Below are 22533 nucleotides of genomic sequence, written 5' to 3' on the forward strand. Positions count from 1 at the left end.
GGGGGATAAACTTAAATTTTTTTTTTTTTTTTTTTTTTTTTTTTTTTTTTTTTTTTTTTTTTTGACGTACTAGTGACTAGAAATCTCTAGTGGCTCTTTTAGACACATATTAACAGTGGAGCTGTTGAACCAGACAACCTGAATGGATTTTTCATTTCTTTTTCATCTACCTAAGCCATTGCATGTAACTTCTTTAAATACTGAGTTCTCTCTGCAGACAGTTCATCACCTCCCATTAAAGGCAATTCCAGCACCTCCAACTCTGCAGAAGAAAAGCACACCAAATATTCTTCCAAATCCTTTCTGTGCTTTACAGATATCCTTCAAGCAAATCTTGCTTGAAATCTCTCCTTCATACAAACATCAATTCCCTCATGATTTTTAACAAGAATGGAAGTTCATATTGTCTCCCTTTACCACAAGTTTTGTCATTTCAGGGGTTAAGAGGATCTCAGGCTCTTATTTCTGCTGTCCAGTGAACTCACCTCTTTTACTTCATATACACGCAGCACAAGCCAGTCTCTTTGAGAGATGTTTCCCAGCCTTCCGATGAGTGCTTGGTTGTCTGCCATGCCCCTTATCATGAAGAGCCCAAACACCTTCCCTGTTTTGTTGTTTTTTCACTTTTCCAGTATCAGGATTTGCAGAGAGGCCTGTCCTCTCCCCATCACTGATTGTAATGAGGAGGAGTTTCCACTTGCCACCTCCAGCATGCCTTCTGAAAGGTTTCACCAAGTCCCTGCCACCCCCATGCCCAGAATATCTAATGTCTGCTCTCCAGACTTGTCATAAAGGGTCCACCTCATTCTGTGAAACAGGAATGCAGAGTACTGGACAATAGCTGTGCTAGGCATGTGCAATGGATTGCACTTCTGCAAAGAGAAAAGGATAGCTACTTAATAAAGATAATAAATTTTAATAGGCAGAATTTTTTTTTTCTTGACACAGCATGGTAGTTTATGAACAGATTTTGCACAAAACCACAGATATTTCACAATATTTATCTGCTTTTCTCTACTGTCCTTTCACTATGATACAATACACTACAAAATACCTTAGGTTTTTAAACAACATTAAATCCACGACTGCTTTTTTTTTGAAGGAAAACTCATCAATCAGGAACCAGAATAGTTGCAGATGCCAACTAGCATATTTTAGATGGCCTGACCTTTCCAAAGTAGGCATCCAAGACTTCTCTGCTCCTGAGGAACACAAGTGATCCAGGAATACCTGAATGAACCATGTAAGTTCAGCTGCAGCATGGACACTTGTTAGTTTCCCATCTTTTATTGAGCTTCACCAAAAGTCTCTCATGGTGCCACTAAGAAAGAAGATTGTCAGACCCAACAAAGTGAGACTAAGAGCAACAGCCAAGCACAGGGAAAGAAACACTTTTCAGATTTGTCTATAGACATGAAGTAATAAATCTGCTCAATCTCTCACCATCATGCTAGGCAAGTTTTAATATTTCAGAGAAGGAAATTGGAGAGAAAAGTTCCTCAAAAGAATTGCATCAATAGGTATCAAAACTTAGATGATTGTCCAGGATCTTGGCCCTGCACTTAGACCACCAGTTGTCTTCTTTCCATTTCCCAATTTAAAAAAGGTAGTTCTTGGAATGCTACAGTCAGTGGATTGAGACTGAGCAGATGCTCACAGTAATACAACTTTCAAACATTTATAGTTCTAGAAAGGTAGTGTACATGCAGGCAGAAGCACTACTTGATATTTTGGAACTGCCAGCTCTGTACAAATTATGAGTGTCTGTAATTAGCACTTGAAACACTCTTTGAACTTCCAGAATTATTCAATAACCTGCAGGAATCCCATGCATTGCTCAGAACACAGGGAAGAAGGTTCATCTGTGAAATTGCTTACCTTGCTGATTCCCACTGTGTGCCCCAGGCTATATGGGAGTCATATCTGCAGCACGCATAATGCAATTAGCCAAGGAACAGGTGAAAACCAGCTATTGCCTGCTACATTGCAAGGATTATGTTCAGTAATTTACAGAATTTCAAAGAGCCTCAGTGCAAGGTATATTCCTCCCTTCACAGAAAAGAAGCACACACTTCAGCATCTCAGCCAGGCATCCCACCCTGTAAACACTTATGACAAGCAAAGCATGTACTACAGTGAGAAGTCTCATGCAAATCACTGAATTAATTTTCATAGTGGCTGTTTGCCCAGTCCTGTTTCAAGGGTCTGGTCTTGTTTGTATTCTGCTACATACAACTAAAATATCCCTAGCTATCATAAGTTCAACAAAGTATGCTGACATATTCCTTCCTGTGTGTGCAGAAAACATTTTTAGTAGCTACTATGCAAACATCACCAAATTTTTACATCATCTTCATTCATTTTGTTTTTACATTCTCTTCAACCTTGTTTCCCTGCTTTTACTATATGTGAAAATAATAAATATACATGGTATACCAGTTATTAAGCCATCAAAAAAATTACATGTCATTCCAGAAGGGAAAGGAGATGCTTGAGATTTAGAAGTCAAAACAAGGGTTCTGATGGTAAAAAGCTTCAGCTTCTCCACATTTCCCATTGAAACACAACTTTGGTGAGATGTTCCTGCATATTGAGATAAAACAGGCTGCTTCACATCTGAAATGACAAGAGCATCTCAAGATTATTATTCCAGGTAAGGTTGTTCAGGAACATAAGAGTAAGCTAAAATGGAAGACAGAATAAATCCAGTATGGGATAGACAATAAGGATCAAATTTATTGTCCAGGCCCTTGTCCTGGGCCCACACAAATTGAACCATTTCTGGGTTTTAGTAATGTAGGCAAAACTGTATTCTGCTGCTCTAATTCAAGGAACAAAGGAAAGCTCAGTCTCTACCTAGGGGAAATGAGAATAGGTCAAAACCATCAAAGATGTTCTTCACATTTCTGGTCGTTTCCCAGTGGACACTGATGGCACCCATGCTAGAGGGGCTTCATTCTACAGCACTGGTGGGAGTCTGGGCTTCACCAGAGCCTCTCTCGGGTCCATCCCACGCGTGCTGTGACACCCAGTTCCTCAGGACATCCTTGTCCCCTGCCTCCTGCTCCTCCCTGGTGACACAGGGCCCTTCCACAGCTGCTTCCTCCTCCCACCCTCAGCAAAGGACCACAGCTCTCCACAAATGAGAAAAGCAGCTCCATGGGAAGTGGATATTGTGGTGCCTGAGAAAGCTTCATATTCGAAGGAAAATTCAGCACCCACATCAATAAATGTATTTCAGAGTGCTCTGATGGTCTCTGCCCTTTCATACATAAAAATACCATCCAGCACTTGCTATAATTTAACCACCTAGGATTTCAAGCCATAATAAATCACCTCAATAAAAATTCCTGGATTTTGCATTAAGTGAAAAAGATTCAGATTTTTCATGAGGAAAAAAAAAAAGGAGTAAAAAACTTCTGGGTACCAAATTTATTTTTCTTTCTTTCTTTTTTTTTTTTTTTTTTATAGGTATCTGCCCTTAAAAATCTATAGTTTCTCACATAGAAATTATTTATTTATTAATTATCTCTCAAGCAGAAAGAAAATTCACCCAGGGGTTTACACCCAGGAAATGCTGAACTCTTAAAGTCACATGCTCTTCCTTGTAAAGCTCTGTGAGCTGGCAGCTTCTTCAGCCCCTCAGTTTGCCTGTGAATCTGGTCACAGTGGGGTGCTCCAGCTGAGCTTTGTTTAAGCCATTTTTCCTTGAGGCTGCTGACAACTAAAGTAATTTCTCCTTTTGGCTTCCATTTTTAACCCTTTTTTTTTAGTTACATGGCACAATCCTGAGATTAAAAAGTATTAAAAGGATTAACAAACACTAATGTTACAGGATGGAAAACAAAAGCTATAAACTTACGTATTTATTGCTGAGATGTGAAGAGTTGTTGAGTTTTATTCTTCCCATGAGATGAGTGCTCTCCTAAGAAACAGGAAATAAATTTGCATCAGATAAACATGGAAAGACAGATAAACATGGAAATGAGTCTAGCAGGAACACATCATTGACCAATGTACAAACCAGCCAGACTCCTTGTCAGATTTATTTCACAGCAAAATCTGTCCACAAAATAGATTTTTACCACTCTTCCTATTTTATAGATTATTTCCCCTGTGATTTGCTCATTAACGCTGGGTTACTTCCACAAAGTATTTTCCAAGGCAGTTCTCAAGGGGGTTGAAGAGGAATAAGAGTTTAATTAATTTATAGCTATAATCAGAACACTGAATTATAAAAATGAGAAGATAGAACTATAAAGTTAAATTTTGCCAGTAATACTGACATCAGCTCAGTTCATCCTCCAAAGCAGAAGGATGAACATTTAAGAACTTGACACAGTTCTCAATATTCTTTCCCTGGAGAAGCCAAAGCCACATGGAAACAGGCAGGAGGGCAGGAAAACCCAAATATCTCCTTCTGCCTCCTTGCTCACCTGCAGGAGACAATTTAATTCCTCATGCCCACATGAGAGGCAAGGAAGTGATGTATTACATTTCAGGGGAAGTGAATATGTATTCAAAACCTACAAACGATCAATGGCCTAGGGTTGCAAATTGTAATACAAATTAGAATTATGAAAAAATTCACTGATTAGGCATTTAAATAATTAGCAGCCAAATTAAATAGTTGCACTCCTGAAGAGAATGGAAAAGACTTATCAATAGTTTTGAGACAGCTTTGCTTCACAGCTTCACAGCAAAAAAAAGGTCTTTAATTTAGTACAGCTTTTGGGAGATGAGTAGAAGACTTGGTATCTGCTAAAAATTGTTCAACAATAGTGAGCTGGAATGGTGTTCACTTCCTAAGTGTTCAATTTTGGAAAAAAAAAAGAAAATAATTTTGAACTGTTGCTAAGATGGAGTTTCAGAACCTCTTATCATGTCAAATTTCAGGTAGGGCAAAGGAAAGAACAAGTTTCTGCTAGGAAAAAACTGGAACATCTTAACAAGACATATTTTTGGTAGGTGAAACATTTTTGCTAGATAAAAATCTTGTACTGAAAAGCTAAAATAAATGGAACCAGTTCAAATATTGCACAGTTTTATACTAGAAAAGGAATGAGATTTTCAAGAACTCTCTTTTTTTAAAAAAACAATTATTTTTCCTTCTGCATGTTTCTACTTTCCTGCTTTAATATACAAAAATAGAAGACTAAAGAGGGGACAGAAGAGAGAAATTGGCAAAACTGTATAAAAAAGAAGTTGTTGGGGAAATTAATTGTGGCATATTGGAGAAATTAAATGTGACATGCAGAAGATACTATCCAATAGTAGTAATAAATATCAGTACATTGTTATCAGTTCCACTCTCAGCTGGCTGTTCTGCAGACAGATTTCCATGGAAGCACCCCAGGAAAATAACATGTCTAGAGGCAGGCTCCACAGTAACTCAGCTCCCTGGATAACATCCCATTTGTGCCAATAGATTGTGGATCAGAGAATGGAGTGGGAGCAGCACTGGCTGCAGAAGGCAGAGTGCTTGAGAGGCACCTGCCAACAGTGGTGGCCGGGCCAGAGGTGTGACGGCCCTTCTGCAGACCCTGGGACAGCAGCACACAGATAGTCACACGCCCTATCCAGATGTCCTGGTGCTAAACCCCTCATCCCTGGAACATCCCCCTTATCCCTAGGGAAATGTCCTCCCACAATAGCAGTGTCTGCTGAGGGATGGGTGCAAGCATTGTGCTGCTTTGCCGCTGCACTTCCAAGAGGGCAGGAGCCTGCAAGCCTTGGGAAGCAAAAGGAAGTTGTGGCTATTCCATGGTTGCAAAAGTGCCTGAAGATTATTCATGGTAAGGTCTGTAATTGCTAGTGCCAGCCAACAATTCAGTGATGAAGAGACAATGATTATGCACTGGAGATGGAGGGGTCACAGATGCTCTCTGTTCAAAAGATAAAAGAGTAGTGGGTGGGTTTAGATACAGGGCTGCAGTACACCTGGAGACTGCACAGAGAAGTGTCCAGATCCATTTTGGAGTTTAATGGTTCAGCAGTTTGATATTCTGCTGAATACCCAGTTGCAGCTCAAAGGGAAAACCAAGAAGAACATTCAAGTTAGCTGCAAGTAAGAAGACATTTATGTTGATCTCAAAACAGCCTTAACTGACACAAAGAGATTCCAAGACTGGGATTCCAAGACCCAAATTTGTCCCAAAACAAATGGACTGAACCTTGCTTCTCATAAGGGAAATGAAAAACAAGTACTTGTGTTTAGTAGTTTGTTAGAACAGATGGCATTTTAATAGACTGAAGAAATAATTTCACACTGAATTTTTTTCTGATTGAGAAAATACAGTGTGCAGTAGAGATGCTCAACCAGTCCACATACATTGCAAGGCCTTGAATGCTGTCACAGGATCATAGAATTGTTGAGTTTGGAAAGGACCTTTAAAATCATCAAGTCCACCTGTCAACCTAGCAACATCACCACGTTCACCACTGAACCATGTCCTCAAGTGCCACATCCACACATTTTTGAACACCTCCAGTAATGATGACTTTACCATTGTCCTAGACATGCTGTTCCAATGCTTAAAAACCCTTTTTTTGTGAAGAAATATTCCCTAATATCCAGTCTAAACTCCCTTGGCACAACCTGAGGCTATCATTGAAAGAGAAAGGCTATAGTTCCACAAAATATACCAACAAGAGCAACATCATCAGTAAAAAACTGGGATTTTATTTATTCTGGATTATGCATTTAGAGAAGGATGACACACATACTCTATCGTTATGAACCAAGAGATGGAAGATATCAGGAGAAATTTGAACCATCAGCTTCTCACAATATAGGTAATCAGTATCTTGCATAAGGTATTAGTTGATCCAATCTGATGGCTGCTATGGCAATACATTTCCAAAATGGAATGAAATCTTGAAATTGGAGGACAGAGTTGAACAAACACTCCAGAAAGAAGATGTGGTCAATCAAAAATTAAATTGAAGAGAAACAGAAGAAATGAAATTTCAAAAGAAAAAAACCAAAATCCCCTGATATGACGTGAAAACAAGGAAAGCCAATGGGATGACCTGAACTGCAGGAATATGGCCCAAAGCTTGCTCAATTGATCCTCACTGAAATTGCAAGATTTCAGGAAAGGCAATGAAATCTCGAAATTGAAGGACAGAGTTGAACAAACATTCCAGAAAGGAGATATGGTCAATCAAAAATGAAGTTGAAAAATCCAGAAAATTTGAAATGGAGTGACTGCAACTAATTGTACTGAGATGAAATGTGGTGCAGGGAAAAGGACCAAAACTTGCCCAAATTATTCCCTTTGGAATCCCTACAATCAGGAAAGAAAGGGAAACAAAGAGACAGAAGAGAAACAGAAGAATTGAAATTTCAAAAGAAAAAAACCCAAAACCTGATATGACACGAAAACAAGGAAAGCCAATGGGATGATCTGAAGTGCACGAATACGGCCTGAAGCTTGCCCAATTGATCCTCATTGAAATCGCAAGATTTCATTCCCTTTTGTCAAAAGGAAAATCAGAAAAAATCAGATACTGACATGGAAGTTTTAGGTGACATGCCAAGCCTGCCTTTACACCCTATATTCTCTTTGCGAGAGAATATAGGGTGTAAACTCTTCCAGTGCTGCATCTCTTTGTTGATTTTGGTCTGAAATTGGATTGCAAAAACCAAGACATAAGCATCTTTAAGTCTCTATTACTGTCATATAACAGGCAGATCTGTAGTTAAACTGTCAGGTTTATTGCTGCAGGAGGCTGCAGATACCACAGCAAACAAGACAAATTTGTGCAATTAACAGTTACTGAAAAAGTATGAAGCACCAAGGATAACTAGCCTGATTAAGGATGTCTCCTAGCCAGATGCTGCTGGAAGACCATGGTGTAGGACACATTATTGGACTCCTTTCCTGATTGTCACACTGCCTTTCACCTCTTGTGATCCACCCTCTAACAAATCCTCTTTGAGTGGATTTGAGGTTACAGAGATCCAGGGTTCCAGCAGGTACAGCTGGCTCAGGTGATGGTTCCTTATTCTCAATACTATAGGAGACAACTTGCACAATACAGCACTAGTTTTTCATGTACACAGCCTCCATGTGGCACCGTTTGAACACTTCTACCAGAGCCCTGGTCACTGATCCACCCAAAGAAATTGGCAGTGTAGGCACTGAGTCTGATCCAATATGCCCTGCACACTTCCTCCTCTAAAACATGGTCATGTTCAAAAGGATAAAGACAAGGAAGATGTACAAGAAAAAAAGAATTGTACACATAAATCCTCATCCTTCAACATATTTGTTTTAAGTGCATGGAAAGTAGAATTAGTACCCAGCTACTGAGGGCTCTTCCAAGCCAAAGGATAACCAGAAAAGCAAGAGTGCTGCAGTGAAAATGCAGTGTTTTCTTCCTAATTAAAATTTCACTTGTGCAGTATTTGTTTCGATTTTTCACTCACAAATATACTCATTTCCAACCATTAATGTTGCATTCTGATGCCAGCGTATGTGAATAAGTAATGGGTACAATCAGCTGAAATTACAGATTGCAATAAGATCAGTTTTGAAGCTCTGAAACAAACATTACTTTGTCTCACTGTTGTAGAAGGATATTGTATTAATCTCACTGCATTTTTCTCTCTCCTCCTGCCCCTCCACATTTGATTCAGAATCTGAATATATTATTCAGAATACGCATACACTGCAGAACACCATGACATAAAAGAGAGTACAGACTGTGTACTATGAGTACAGAAAGTCTTTGACCTGGGTAAAGACCTCTGACATTATTGGGGAAGCTGAAAGAAGAAGGATGTAAAAACAGTCTTTCATATAAAAATAGGCTGTACTTCATCTCAGATTACATTGTCTCTAAGAAGAAATTAGTTGTGCTGGTATTTCACTGTAATATCTGCTGCTGAGAAATTGCCTGTAAGTGGCAATCAGATTTGGAGCAAAGAATTAAAGCAAGGTTTTAATAAAATCTGATTGCAGAAGCCTATCTTTCATAAAAGTATAAAATTACCTCTGCAGACAGAGGAATCAAAATGCCTATTTTTACCACACTGAACTGAAAGAAAGATGCTGGAGAGCAGCATTAAGTGGGAACCAGTGGTTGGGTTTGGTGTGGGCCAGTGGGTCCAGCACCTGCAATGTGCTGCATTTCCCCTGCCACACACTTCAACATTTCCCTGCAAATTGCTCCTCACCACTGCCAGCACGACAGAAGGGTCTGAACAATCCACCATGGCAGAGAGAGGGTGTGTGGAAAGTTCAGGTGAAGGACAGGAAGGCAATTCCTGCTCAACGGGCAGGAAGTGGCTCCCTCACAGGGAGCGTCTCAGAAAACTGCAGTGTGGAAAGTCAGGAAATGCTTCACAGGGGAAAACATCATCTGACCCTCAGCAGGCTGAGTGTAAGAGACTGGTTAAAAAACCCTTGAAAATATGCACAGCTCACAAACCAAATTAGAAATACAGAAGGAAACATATGCTATTTTGACTACAGTTTGACTATGTTTTTGACAACATTTTTGTCCAAAAGTTTCAGCTGGAAGTGTGTGCAGTCAGAACTTTGTGGTGTGAGTAAATACAGAGTCCAACCACAAGCTAAGAAAGTTTATTCTACAGTTCCTGAGAAGAAGAAACAGAACTTCAGGCTATTATACAATACAAGGTTAAAAAAATAGAGTATCAGCAAATGAGAGGGAAAGAGGTACTTGGTATGTTCCTCTGTTGCAAGGGGACCCTTTTTTATAAAGCAGCTTCTAGGTGTTCTACGTGCAGGGGCAAAAACATAAGACCCTGAAACTACATCTCAGACTAGCAAACAGAAATAATCAATATCATACCCTACATTAGCAGGAGCACCTGCTCTTACCACTCCTAAGCATGCAACGTGCCAGCAGGCTGCTCTTCACTGACCTACACTGCTTATCCTGCAAGGAAGTGGAAGAGGGAAGGGAATTTCTATTGACAGAGTGACTCATCTCGTGACTCAGATTCCTCACCTGCTCCTAGAAACATCCATACAGATCCTAGACATAATAAGAAAGAGGTCAAAGTCCCAGTGTATGTTAAGAAACCTCATGGCCCACTATGGAGTCATGCTCCCTCACAGAGGTAAATTTCCCTGGGCTGGGTCCCTAATGAGGTAAACCCTGAAGATTTCTTACCTTCTTAAATGTAATGGCCCATGCTCAGATGTACTCTGCACCACTGTACCAAAACCACAACTCTGATTTGATGAGTGAGGCAGAACAATTAGTCTCAGCACTAGGAGGGTTATGGAAAGCAGTGATGAAGACATTGTCATCTGACCAGACTGTTTCAGAACACCCCAGGATTTTCCATGTCCAAGCCCTAGCCCTGCAGTGGGTTGTCTTGAGGTACATTCAGCTGAACAGGTAACAGCTCTAAGGCCATCATTACTGTTGAACAGCAGCAGCTTTTGGAAGAGATGTGGAGCATATGGAGAATGCACATTTTCCTGCCTCCTTGGTTCATCTTTGCACTGCACTGCCACTAGAGAGCACCTCTAGGTATTAACTGATCTCTTTCTCCAGTGTGATTGCAGTAAGTTAAGGGGTTTCAAATGGAACAGGTTAGGTGTCTCCCAAATACCCATCTTTGCCTGATACATTTTCCCATTTCTGTTTAATACAACACTTGTATTTTTTTTTCTTTTTTTGTTCACCGTGGGGCATCTTGGGAAGCCCTAATGCAGACATGTGCCACAAATCCTTCTCAAGCCACCTTCCATTTCACGTGCCTCACCAAAATCTGAGCTACCTCAGCTCTGACACATTTAACACCCTGTCAGCAAATTCAGTGCAAAGCAGGCAATATCTCTACAAGCCAAGTAAGTAATATCCTACCCTTTCACCTCAAAACAGCTCAGTCTGGTTATAAATCATGCTTTATTGGATCAGCTTATGCTTAGGTGCCAGGATTATACCTAACATGTCTGAAATATTATGTCACTTGCACATCCCTATGAGACTTTACATTGACTATTTAAATGGTGTGCTTCTACTAAAAAGGCCTTTCACACATTTTGCTTGCTCTAGAACAATTATTCCAGGCTAGGGCCATAAAAGAAAATTCTGAAGTCAAGTATCAATGCTTCTATCACACATCATTCACCTGTATGAAGTAGTCTTACCCAAATTTCTATTCACCAACCTTTCTGTAACTGAAAAAGTTTCATCCCTCAACATTTTTCATGAGTCCTAAAAAGGTGATCAATACCTTTGCTGTTTTTCAGTGCAATACACAAGAACCCTTACAGAATAAGTTAGGTCTCTTTTCAAGACAGGCAATACTTTAACCTCATGGCTGATGGTATTGATCTCTTATTCATCAATTAAAACCCTTCATCTTATATTCTCAGGAAATATAACTATCACTGACAAGCTAAGTGTGCAGTTCTGTGGGCTGTGTTGAATCACAAATAAATATTTTTTCAGGTAGATTTTCCAGAATGCTGTATTTTAAAAGACCATTTATTCTCCCCAAGGGGAGCCACCCTAAATTTGCCTGTACCATCAACATGAAATGGCTGCCAAAAATCCTGCATTTGTACATTAGTGTGAAACTTTTGAGATGATTTTTATCCTAGCTGAATTTTCAAGTAAGATGCAAGAACAGGCACTTATCTTGCATCAGGTGTTGCAGCTCACTGATAAACATGCATGAAAAATTTTCTCAGTCTAGTTTAGTTTTTTCTAGTATTATACTTTATATCCATTCTACACCAGTTGTGCCTTAGAGCTCAAGGCCATTAGCAATTCCATCTTTCTAAGAAGAGTTATAAAAAATGACAATATTAAAGCTCCATTTCACCTAGTTCTCCTGATGATTCTACTCCATTAAAAACATTACTTTAGTCCAGGCTTAATTTAAAACTATTCTTTTCCTGCATTCTTTCACATTAATTGTAGGTATTTGAAATAATATTCTTGATTAAATTTAATTCAGCTGTGCCTCTGAAAAAGGAGTCTTTCTTTTTTCTTTCATTTCATATTCACTACCTAATTTTAGAAGTCCTAAAATAGGATCCTTCAGGAGTCAATGGACTGCCACAGGTCAGCCCATTCCAGTTCAAGATAGATGTCCAAGGCAGATGGGATAAACAACCCTCTGGACACATACCTCTCTTTCAACTATGTGCAGCTAGCATGGTTTTTAGACAGATAAAAGAAGGCAAGATTAAACTCACCATAACTTTTGATCAAGATCTATGCACAGCACTGACATAGGATCAGTGTTGCTTGCTTGAACAGTTTGTAGGTCCTTAGTTGTCCTGCATGTATTTTGCAAAATTGTACAATCTCAAAATCTTCTGTTTGGAATGAAAAACAAAAATGAAGGGGAAAAATAGAATGTATGCTTCTAATAAAGCTTAATTTGAATACATATCAAAGCAGAACTTCATTGTAGATATGTTTGACCTTAGGGAGGAGCTGCCTATTGATAATGAGAGGATGATGTAGCCCTGCCTGTGAAGTTAAGGCTGCTCTTTAGATCTTTCTAATTTCAGCCTTTCTAGTCACTGCTTTCTGTAGTTTTGTTGGTACATACAGAGACAGCCACAACATACACTTTCTAAACAACTGGACCAAGGAAAAAGAAGAAAACCTGTAAAGAAGTTTTATGCAGGGCAATTGTTGTCAGTAGTTGTGAGAAGGCCCAAGAGTCAGGCAGTTCTTGTGTCTATACCATGAGAAACATCTCCTTTATGCCTGAGCTTTTAATAAAGCAAGGATATCTGATTCAAATGGGGAGGCATCCTCATATATTTTAAATTCCTGTATGAGTGACAAATATTTCTGGAAGAAACAGACCTCTTTGCCAGAGTGCTTTTTATTTAAGAAGCACTTAACTTCTTAAACTCTAGAAACCCAGGCAGAAGCAGGACTCAATTTCTGTGAAAGCATGTTTAATTTTAAACATGTAATGATGTAAGATTGAAGAGAAAATGGCAGCTAGTTTAAATATGAATTGTATTAATGAGATGAGAGCAAGAATCTTACCTTTTAGTGGTTATGACTTAAACCTTCTAATTATAGCATGCATACATCATAGTTCAGTAAAAAAGAATATCAAGCATCCTCTGGATGGAAGATGCTCAGATATTTGGTGAACCAGTAGCTAATTAACAGGTAACAGAGCTCATCTTGTGGAAAAAGGGAAAAAAAACCCTGAGCCTGTGTCTTTTCCCATTTACCCTACTTTAAACCACAAACAATTCTGCTACTGTCAATGAAGTCACTTTGTTTTTGAAATGGCATGAGGGCAGAATCAATAAAAAAAAGTCCATTAATTAGTTTCTAACTTCATTCAGCTTTCAAAACAAACAAACAAACAAGTGCAACTTTAAGAAAACATACACACAACTCCATACTACAAATAAAGCTAAAAGTCCATTCCCAAAGACATTCTCTAAAAAAAAAAAACAAAAAAAAATCCCAAATCATGAAGCTCTGAAGTGCTTCATGGCCTCTAAAGTGCCAAAGTGTAGTTTGCCTTTACCCAGCAGCAGTGGGACAGAACTGATGTGTCCTGTGATGCAGCAGGCCCTTCCTGTCCCCCTCTAGCCCCTAGCTCTGTGTCAAGAGGCCATGGGGATCTTGCACAACTCTGGTTTGCTGCCAGGGATGCCAGAGATGCCCTGTGAGTGTTTTGGATTGCACAAAAGCTTCTGGGAGTTGCAGGGAAGGCTGGAGAGACCAAACTGTGCCTCTCCAGCAAGCAGAGGATAGTTCAGATGAAGTGCTGTATTTCAGAGGAGTTCCCAAGGATTTGGACGAAAGGAGAGAGCAGCTATTGGTCAGACTAAGAAATGTCAGTAGGAGAAACAGATGGCCAGAAAGCTTAAAAACAAAATAAGAGTATTATACCTAAAAAGTAGAAAGTAAGACACTTTTTCTGGAAGGACTTTTGCAGGTGAGGTGGTACCTACATGACTGAGAAAGCATTGGGTGAAGGTGTGAAATTTTACCACAACTATCTCTACCATGAGAGATTTAGGGGTTTTGGTTGTTTAGTCAGAATTCTGTTCTGCCTCAGTGCCACTCCATTTTTTTTTTGCAGAACCTATAACTGCATCCATCTCTTTGCTTTGAGATTTTTCTTTCTTTTGTGTACGTTACCAGTAACCTTTGTTGCTTTAGGCTTTATTACCACAGATTTTGTAATAACCTGAAGCACAGGACAGAGGGATTTGCAATGAGAGCAGAATTTTGAATGCAAAGGGTGACTGAGTATGGGGCTGACTGAACACTGCTGACACCAACTCCAACAGAAGCCTGATTACATACAGCACTGGTTCCCAAACCTTTTGATCCCTGGGATATTAGCTCAGTTGCTTGGAGCATGGTAATAATAACACCAAGGTTGTGGGTGTGATCTTCACATGGGCCATTCACTTAAGTTCACCTGAGGGTCCTTTCCAACTCAGAACATGCTGTGATTCTGATATTACCAGTCTTCAAACTTCCTTGTACAGCCAGACCTAGCTGATAAATACCATGATCACTGTTATGCCTCAATATCCCTAGCTAAATCCCTTACCATCAATGATTTAAATAAAATATTTTACTAAACCAGTCATACTTCTCACTCCCAAATACTAACAGCACACACAGTACAGCTGAACAGCAGCTCTAGAGGATCACACTCTGGGGATTTGCTCTATAGAAGAATTGTTTGCAGTGACTTTTACCTGACAGGAACTGAAGATGGGTTTGCTATTGGAAATCACATCCCAAAAACTGCTCTTCTCTGAGCTCAGATAGGGAAACAGATATACACACAAATGAAACACTCACCAGTCTCAGAAGAAGTTGTCTTCACAGAAAGAAGTTTGACTCCTTCTTTATCTGACTGGGCCCTGTTGAAGTCAGAAAACATTTAAGCAGTCAGCACACATGTGGGTCATGTCCAAACAAAACTAAGATTTTGGTCCTGAGGAGGCAGCACCTACTTCAGTCTAAACTGGCAGGCTCAAAATGGGCTTTGCATGGGGTCAGGTGGTGGAAAAGACCATATGACAACATCTCTGAAAATATCTTTCTCTTAAAATATGTAATAAATCAGGTTTCATTACTCCAGGTTTAATCTAGATCTTCACAGAAGAGGAGGGAAAAGGAGGAATATTTTTTTCTGTCAATGCAAACCTTTTAGCCATGTTGAATTGCAAAGAAAGACCACTTCAGATGTCCAGGAAGTCAGAGCTACCAAGTAAACCAGCAGCCTAAATGTTGCTTTTGGCCATGCAAGCAGCCACTGCCAGGCTCAATGGCCTTTAGTTTCTATCTTCTAATGGATCTTTCTCAGCTCCCCTCTCCTCACACTCCTTAAGCCACTACTATTTCAACTATGCAAATGGTCTAGTGGAAACAAGATGGGACAGAGGAACATGATATAATGGGGAACAAGTGATATATATATAAAATCCAGAATGAAAAGGAAACACGTTAAAAAGAGAGAAAACATGAACAAAAGAAGTGGGGTGGGAAAAGATGAGGGGGTAGAGGAGAGGGATCAATGGGGTAAAAAGTGAAAAAAAGACAGAAAAAAGACTGGGCCAGTGAGTCCTGTGGTACAGCAGAAGCTGTCTATCCATTTCAAAAGTACCAGCTGCAAGACAGTTGAGAGTCACTACATCTCTATGCATGCTGAAACAACTGCTTGTCATGCATACAGGTCTACAGTAACTGCAAGTGCAGCACTTTCAACAGGATATTTCTCTTTGGGGTGGCAACTCATTAAGATATTTAAACAGAGGAAGATCAAAGAAAATCCTATGCAAAATTTGTTACATTTACAAGTGCCCTCTGACAGGTCTCAAAGCAAAGAAAAGGATTCAACCTACTGTTCAGCGCCATTCTCTTGTCTCTCTGGAAGAAGAAAAAAAGTTAATATCATTTTGATTGCTGGAACTCAAACCCCAAATATTTAGATATGGCTATTGCAGTTTCTGGCAGAAGGCTCAGTTGTAATTTTGCAGTATTGCTTTAAGTTCATAAACACAATCAACCAGCTTGAATAGTAATTGTTATTTTTCTGGTCATCTATGGAAGTGAACTGATGTTGCTTGTACCAACACTTCTGGAAACCAGGGAGAATGACATTTGACTTGTGCAAGAGCACAACAGAAACGTGTTTTTCCCTGCAGCTCCCAAATCCCTGGGTAGCTGGCACAGAGGATTTGAGCATGCCATGGTTCTCAAGTACACAACAACTGATCTAAAAGATGCAGGGTAAGGGGACTGAGGGAACAAGGGTATTCCTGAGGCTGTACCCCCAGGGATAGAGCCTGGCACAATGTCTGGGAACAGTTTGTCATCCCCTTCGATGAGAAACAGGTTTATCTCCAAAATGAATCATATGCTGAATGTATTTTACGCTTATGTGCAAGTGTGGGCAGATGGAAGGGGCCAGGGGGTTACATCAGAGATATGGAGCCAACTCCATGGCACCAAGCACAGGGGAAGTGCACTGGATAGACCTGGGCAAATCCTACAGGAAGCACTGTAGATATCTATTCTACCTTCCAAATGAGTTTGCAAATAGAGTGCCTGATGACATTTGTGCACAGGGGAGGCTGGTAAGGAAATGTTCTTCATCTCACATCTTTATCTCCTGACTCTGAATATTCTGTAATTTCCTAAGTAAGGATCACACCTTCCTCTGTTTATCTGGGTCTGTTTTTCCATGTCATTGGCTAAAATGGTTGTGACACACTGTTTGTCTTGGTTTACAGCTTCAACACCCTGTTGTGATTTTGTATTTCCAAGGCCTGGTGATTTTACAGTTCTGCACAGGTCTCCTAATTCATGCCAGCTCACAGGGACAGAAAAACCACAGTCTGGATCAGATCTGGAATTTCACTTAATGGAAATTTACACTTACCTGTGGCCTACTTGGGTGACCCTGAAACATTTGGCAAATGGACTTTGATGGACTATAACCCATTATCTTGAGTATTTAATGGAGAGCAGAGAAACAGATACTGACTTCAGCTGCTTTGTCAAAATGACTATTTCTGAAAATACTGTTTGCTCAGGGATTTTGCTCCATGCACATTTTACTGTAACTGGAAAATGTTACTCATGCATCATGTGCCTGTGTGTGTGTATGTATGTATCAGATATATCCCTAAAAAATCCACTGATATTTCTTTGCCTGTATCTAGAAGAAAGATAAAATAAATAAAGTAATTTTGTTGAATATCTTAGAATTTAGTTTTCACTGTCCATTTCTATCTGTTTGATTGTGTTAGCACAGGTGTTTGTTAGCTCTTTGTAGTTGCAAATACATAAACAAAAAGCTTTACAGCATTATTTATTCTCCAAAAATCATTTTGGCTCACTCTGGTCTTCCTACTGATTTTGAAAATGAAGTGTTAGTTTCCTGCTTCAGGCAAAACACAAAATGCAAAAAGCTTTTCCCATCAGACTAGCACAACAATGATGGTTAAGGTAATTCAAAAGAGATCTTTTAATAATAAAAAGCACATTGACTTCCCCCTGTCCCCTGCAGAGAAAGCAAACCAAATACCTGGAGTTTTCTTCTGGCACATTTTGTACAAAGCCACCAGTGAGAAGACAGAGAGGGTAATGACTATCAGGGTGATGACAATTGGCAAGATAACATCTGCAAAAGAGGGAGAGCATAATTTTGGCTGCTGCCTCTGACTTAAATTGCATCTGTGTATAGGTGCTTGCACACACTAAGGTGAGAGGTACCTCCAGCTCCACTTCACCAATCATTACCCGTTTCTCTGGAGAGGATAACCTACTGCTCCTGTTATTCTTCCTGCAACCACTGAGCCTCAGGCTTGGGTGCTTTGTGGAAGGAAGACAGGCTTGCTCCTTCTCCTACCTTTACTCCTTCCCTGACACTCACGCTGCCCTGTGGAACTGGTTTCACCCATTTTTCAGTAAAAGAACAAGGTTTCAGCATTGCTGGGCCCATCTTAATTTCAATGAAAATTTAAATTTGTCTCATCATTCAACCCAGTGCTGATGGCCTCCAAAGGTTTTGTGAGAAACTCATGTTCTAAAAATAGTTTTTTTAAACATTAAATTTCTTTTTTCCTCTTTTTAGAAAAAAATAAAGAAAAAAAAAAAAAGGAAAAAAAAGAGCAGTCTGAAATTCAGCAACTGAAGTGATTATTTTGCTTTTAACATTGTGCACCCAGAAAGACACCAAGGAATTACATAATTCAGTAACATTCCCCACAGCACTTAAACCAGGGATAGAAAATGCAAGATCTCCTTTTAAAATGAGGACATTTCTTTCCTTTTATTATTTCCCACCATCTGTCATTTCCTGACAGGTGTTTCCCAGCCAAGAAGCAAAAAAGGGAAAGAATTATGTAATGAAGAGAAGCTTTCCCTAGGAAATATATAAGTCCAGCTTTTTCCTTTTTATCATTTCTCTGGCAGCAACTGGCCACATTCAAATTCAGCAGGCACCCTCCTTCCTGCTGGCCTAAACCCTGTGTCAGGGGGAGGATGCATTCAATGGCTCTTGATGCAATTAATATTTAATGCTAATATACATGCATCCTTGCATGTATGGAACTAGAGGGAGACAGTTTACAGTGGAAAAACGTCAAGCATACTTTGCTTAGTCAGTACTCTGGCTTGGAAATGGCAAAGCTGCAGCACCACTCTTGCCCCAGAGAGCCATAATATTAAAATGAGAGATTAAGCAGCATGCATCACGCAAATATCAAGTGCTTAAAGAGTCTGCAGAAGACTGCCTCCTAGGCCTTCTCTCCCATGACAATATGAATAATATATTCAGATCATACATTCACAACAATACATTCATATAATATGTACAACATATACATGAGCAACTTTTTCTTATGTTCCCTTGTGTCTTCTCTCACAGGGGATCACTATTTCTGGTGGTTTTTTGTTTTTTTTTTTCAATTTCACTACTTTGAATCAGTCCTTGGGAATAATTGTGCTGGTCTACAGTGACAGCAGTGTCAACTTACTGAGCTCTGTTTCTCTTTGAGAGGAGTTTTATAACCAGCATTAATATTTGGTTTATAATAGGGCCTAAGTCTGGTAAGGCTAGAAGTAAAGCTGCCAGTTTCATTTGTCTGCTACTCCAATCACCCATTAAAAGCAAAACTGAACAACTGAAAACTCAAAAGCCAGATAATTAAGTAAGAATACTCACTAGAATAGCTGATATTACTCCCTGTATGAGTCTGGTTTCCAGAACTACTATTAGGGCTTTCAGAAGTGGGCTCTGCAAAAGAAATCGTGCCTTTTAGGTAAAAATGCATTGCCAGAATTCCCCAAACAACTCCCTCTGAAAAATTACCCTCACAAAACAACTTCTGTGTCCCCAGTTCTGGAGCTTCACTTGGTGCTTCCCATCTATACTTCTCCTCAATAACACTTGGATAACTTGGCTAGAGGAGTGGAAAAGTTCATCTAGCATGGCCTAAAGAAACAAGCACTTTGTATGGGTGCAGATTTCCCTAAGATCCTCTGCTTGTCTACTTACAGGTTATGAGCTACAAACTTTTTCGCTTTAGGAGGTTATGGTTCTGTTCAACATTACAAGAGAATTTTTAACAAGTAAATAAACAAGAAAGATGGTGAAAATTAGACCTGTCTCCAAGAGAATAAAGACCAAAATATTTCACTGCTAATTAAAAAAAAAAGTGCTAATAGTAGATGAAGAAGTCTGAGGTGCAATGTTAGTAGATAGCAAGTTTTCTTGAGTGTTGTTATAGAGGAGTCTGCCTGTTGTCTGCCCCATTTGGAGAGAGCAATGTTGTGAACCTCTGGGGCATTTTTTAGTGCTAGGTTTAAAGGAATGCATTTCTCCCTTCAGGTGCTAATCTGAATTTGAGTCAGGTATCAACAACTCAAAATATTTATTGCTTTGCTGCATACAGCCTATGAAAAAACAATCACTGAACTTCCAGAGAGAAAAGAGAAAATGCAAACATTGGCATTTCCCTAGGTACATTATATAGCACATGGGATAGCATTCCATATTGGATGGAGGCTTGAGTAGACAAGTGCTCACTGTCTCTGAAGGAGCTGACTGGCTGGACAGAGTGATGCAAGGTCAAGCATTTCCATTGCCTGGCTAAACATCAGAAGTGGCTCTCAAACAAAGGTGTGTGGGGAAAGTGATCTGTTAAAAAAGGCTCCTAGCAGAGGCTATAGCTCCATATATAAGTAGTGAGAACATGGTGGTAATCACTGAAGTTCTGTTGGTCATGTAATTACAATCCACACCTGTAGGATTTAATGGTTTCTCTTCCCAAGAATAGAAGAGGGCTCAAATTGTAGGGTGGAAGCTATGAAATTAATTAAGTAATTAAAACAACCTATGGCCATTTTGAGGTCTAGAATACAAATTTGTTCTACTAAGTCTCTGAAAGACATGTCTCTATTTTTACAGAAACTTTTGTGTAGGCAGTACTTGTAACTCTAATCCATGGAGTTAGAGTAACAAATAAGGTTTGTTTGTCCCAACCATGTAGGAATTCCTCTTCCTTGCAAAATGGATTTTAAACTCACGCCCACTATTCAAAAATATTTTGGTGGTTGTTTTCTTTCCCCCTTCCCCACTCTTCTACCTTCATTTGTCTGGACACAGAGAGAAGCCTCCTGGGGGAAAATGATCACTTACTAAGTGCTTGTGAGGTTCCTAAACAATACAGTCATAGCTGAGACATTCTGATGCTATAGTGCAGGAAACAATCATTGTCCAAGACTATCTCTGAAAAATCACTGTTTCTTTAAAGCAGAAGTTTTCTTTCCCTTGGTGCCTGTCTGCTGAGGGGTGATAATGTAAAGCTGGAAACTGAGCCATCACCAAGTGACTAAAATAATTCCTATGCATTCTTAATTCCATGTGATTGCTTCAGATTTCCCAAGGAACTACTACTGCCTTTTTGTTACCTTATCTGGTATACTACCCATTGCCAGGGCAAGCAGGCAATTATCACGGCAATGAGTTACCCTGGATACTGACTGGAAATATCAACAGAAACAAACTGCACTGAAAAACAGGAATGTGTATCCCCACATTTGTGCAGGAGATGTGTGCCTCTCCTCAGGAGAAAAACTGAGGAAAACTGAGGACTGAAATCCACTGTTGTTTTTTTTTTTTTTTTTAATTGTTTATCTGTTAATTGACCAAGATGTGAGTAATAAAGGAAAGAAAAAAATCCATAGGTTAGCATTTAAACTACTTGTGACCATCAATAAGAAATATGACAGCTGAAAAAAACATTACTGAATAAAACAGAGTAAGGAACTAAAACCTTAAGCTCATTTCCCCACTTCTTTCATTAAAGTTTCTCACAAATCAGCCCCTCCTGTCTAGTTTGGTATGGATCTGAAAGGTATTTTCCAGTTATGGAATAATCTGGGATCAGAATAAAAATGAATTGGAAAAATACATCCATCATGGTAACAGGAGGGCCAAGATTTTGCAGGCAGCAGCAAGAACTGCAGGGACCAGTGCAGAAGAGACTGTTTCCTGATAAGCCCAGAGAAAGGAAAATAGGACAATACAGGTTCATTAGCACAGGAAACTTGCCTTACTCTGGGACTTGCTGCTCCTCACTACAGGAGGAGGAATGAGAGCCACTGACAAGAACAAGCTCCTTGGTAAACACTCTATTTATAACAGCTTCCCATTGCACCATGTAATATACCAGGCCTGATTTTTTCTGCAGTCCCACCCTGTTTTCTTTCCAATATCTGCCAGTCCAACATGGTATTCAGCTGAATTCACAGCAAATTACTCAACGTTACTAGCTGAACATCCTTCTTCCTGTGTTTCAGGTACATTATTCCCCTAGATCCTTGCTCCCTGAACATTTCCTTTCCTCAGGCTGTCCTTCTCCCACCCCACACCAGCCTTTCTCATCAGTGTGCATAAAGCAACCTCTTCTATTGCTCTTACTTGCGGAATTTGTTGGAGAGCTCGTGGGAAGGCCTGCAATGAAACAGAAAAATAGGTTTGTTAGTATCTGTTTTAGATGTCCAGAGTCTTCACATCATGCAAACTGGCAGACTCTAGGAAGATGCTCAATAACACCCACAACAAATGCTGCCCCAGAAGTGACATACTAACACTGTTCCCAAACCCAGAAAGTCTGAGTTGTAAAAGTCTCCAGCCATCCCTTATAGATGGGAGCAGAATCCAAAGTCTGTGCTAGGTTGTTATTCTGCTCAAGAGAAGACAATCCTGAATTAATTGATACATTCCTTAAAAACTCCTCCTTCCAAAATCGAAAAAGTGCCTGGGACTGAATAGCTGACATTTAACTGACAAGTAAGTGTTTTAATAAAAGAAACAAATTGAGATACAACTTCAAGAGTCCCAAAACCTTTAAAAAAGAAATCTTTGTTTGTTATCTTGGTGCTTTTGGCTAGCAGACTGCCAAGCAGCAGAAGCAAGAGACACTGCTAATTAGGAAGAAAGTGACCTTACAGAGCACTGGGCACAATGCTTACTGGCTCTACTGTCAGCTTCCCCCAGCTACTTCAGAGGTT

The 22533-nt window shown here is 39.7% G+C and overlaps 1 protein-coding gene across 1 annotated transcript in view; it reads right to left on the reverse strand.

Annotated features, from left to right (window-relative positions):
* Positions 1 to 900: 900 nt before the first annotated feature.
* EMCN (endomucin) overlaps positions 901 to 22533 on the reverse strand; it is a 53084-nt gene continuing 31451 nt past the window's right edge. Inside the window, exons 6-12 of the mRNA XM_039702006.1 lie at positions 21941 to 21973; positions 19181 to 19252; positions 17540 to 17635; positions 15852 to 15876; positions 14806 to 14867; positions 3863 to 3925; positions 901 to 2616 (exon numbers count right to left, since the gene is read on the reverse strand). Coding sequence (XP_039557940.1) covers positions 3867 to 3925; positions 14806 to 14867; positions 15852 to 15876; positions 17540 to 17635; positions 19181 to 19252; positions 21941 to 21973 — 347 coding nt within the window. The 3' untranslated portion in view covers positions 901 to 2616; positions 3863 to 3866. The remainder of the gene's footprint in view (positions 2617 to 3862; positions 3926 to 14805; positions 14868 to 15851; positions 15877 to 17539; positions 17636 to 19180; positions 19253 to 21940; positions 21974 to 22533) is intronic.

The sequence above is a fragment of the Passer montanus genome, unplaced genomic scaffold (assembly GCF_014805655.1).
Source record: "Passer montanus isolate IOZ18808 unplaced genomic scaffold, ASM1480565v1 scaffold151, whole genome shotgun sequence".
NCBI classification, from domain to species: domain Eukaryota; kingdom Metazoa; phylum Chordata; class Aves; order Passeriformes; family Passeridae; genus Passer; species Passer montanus.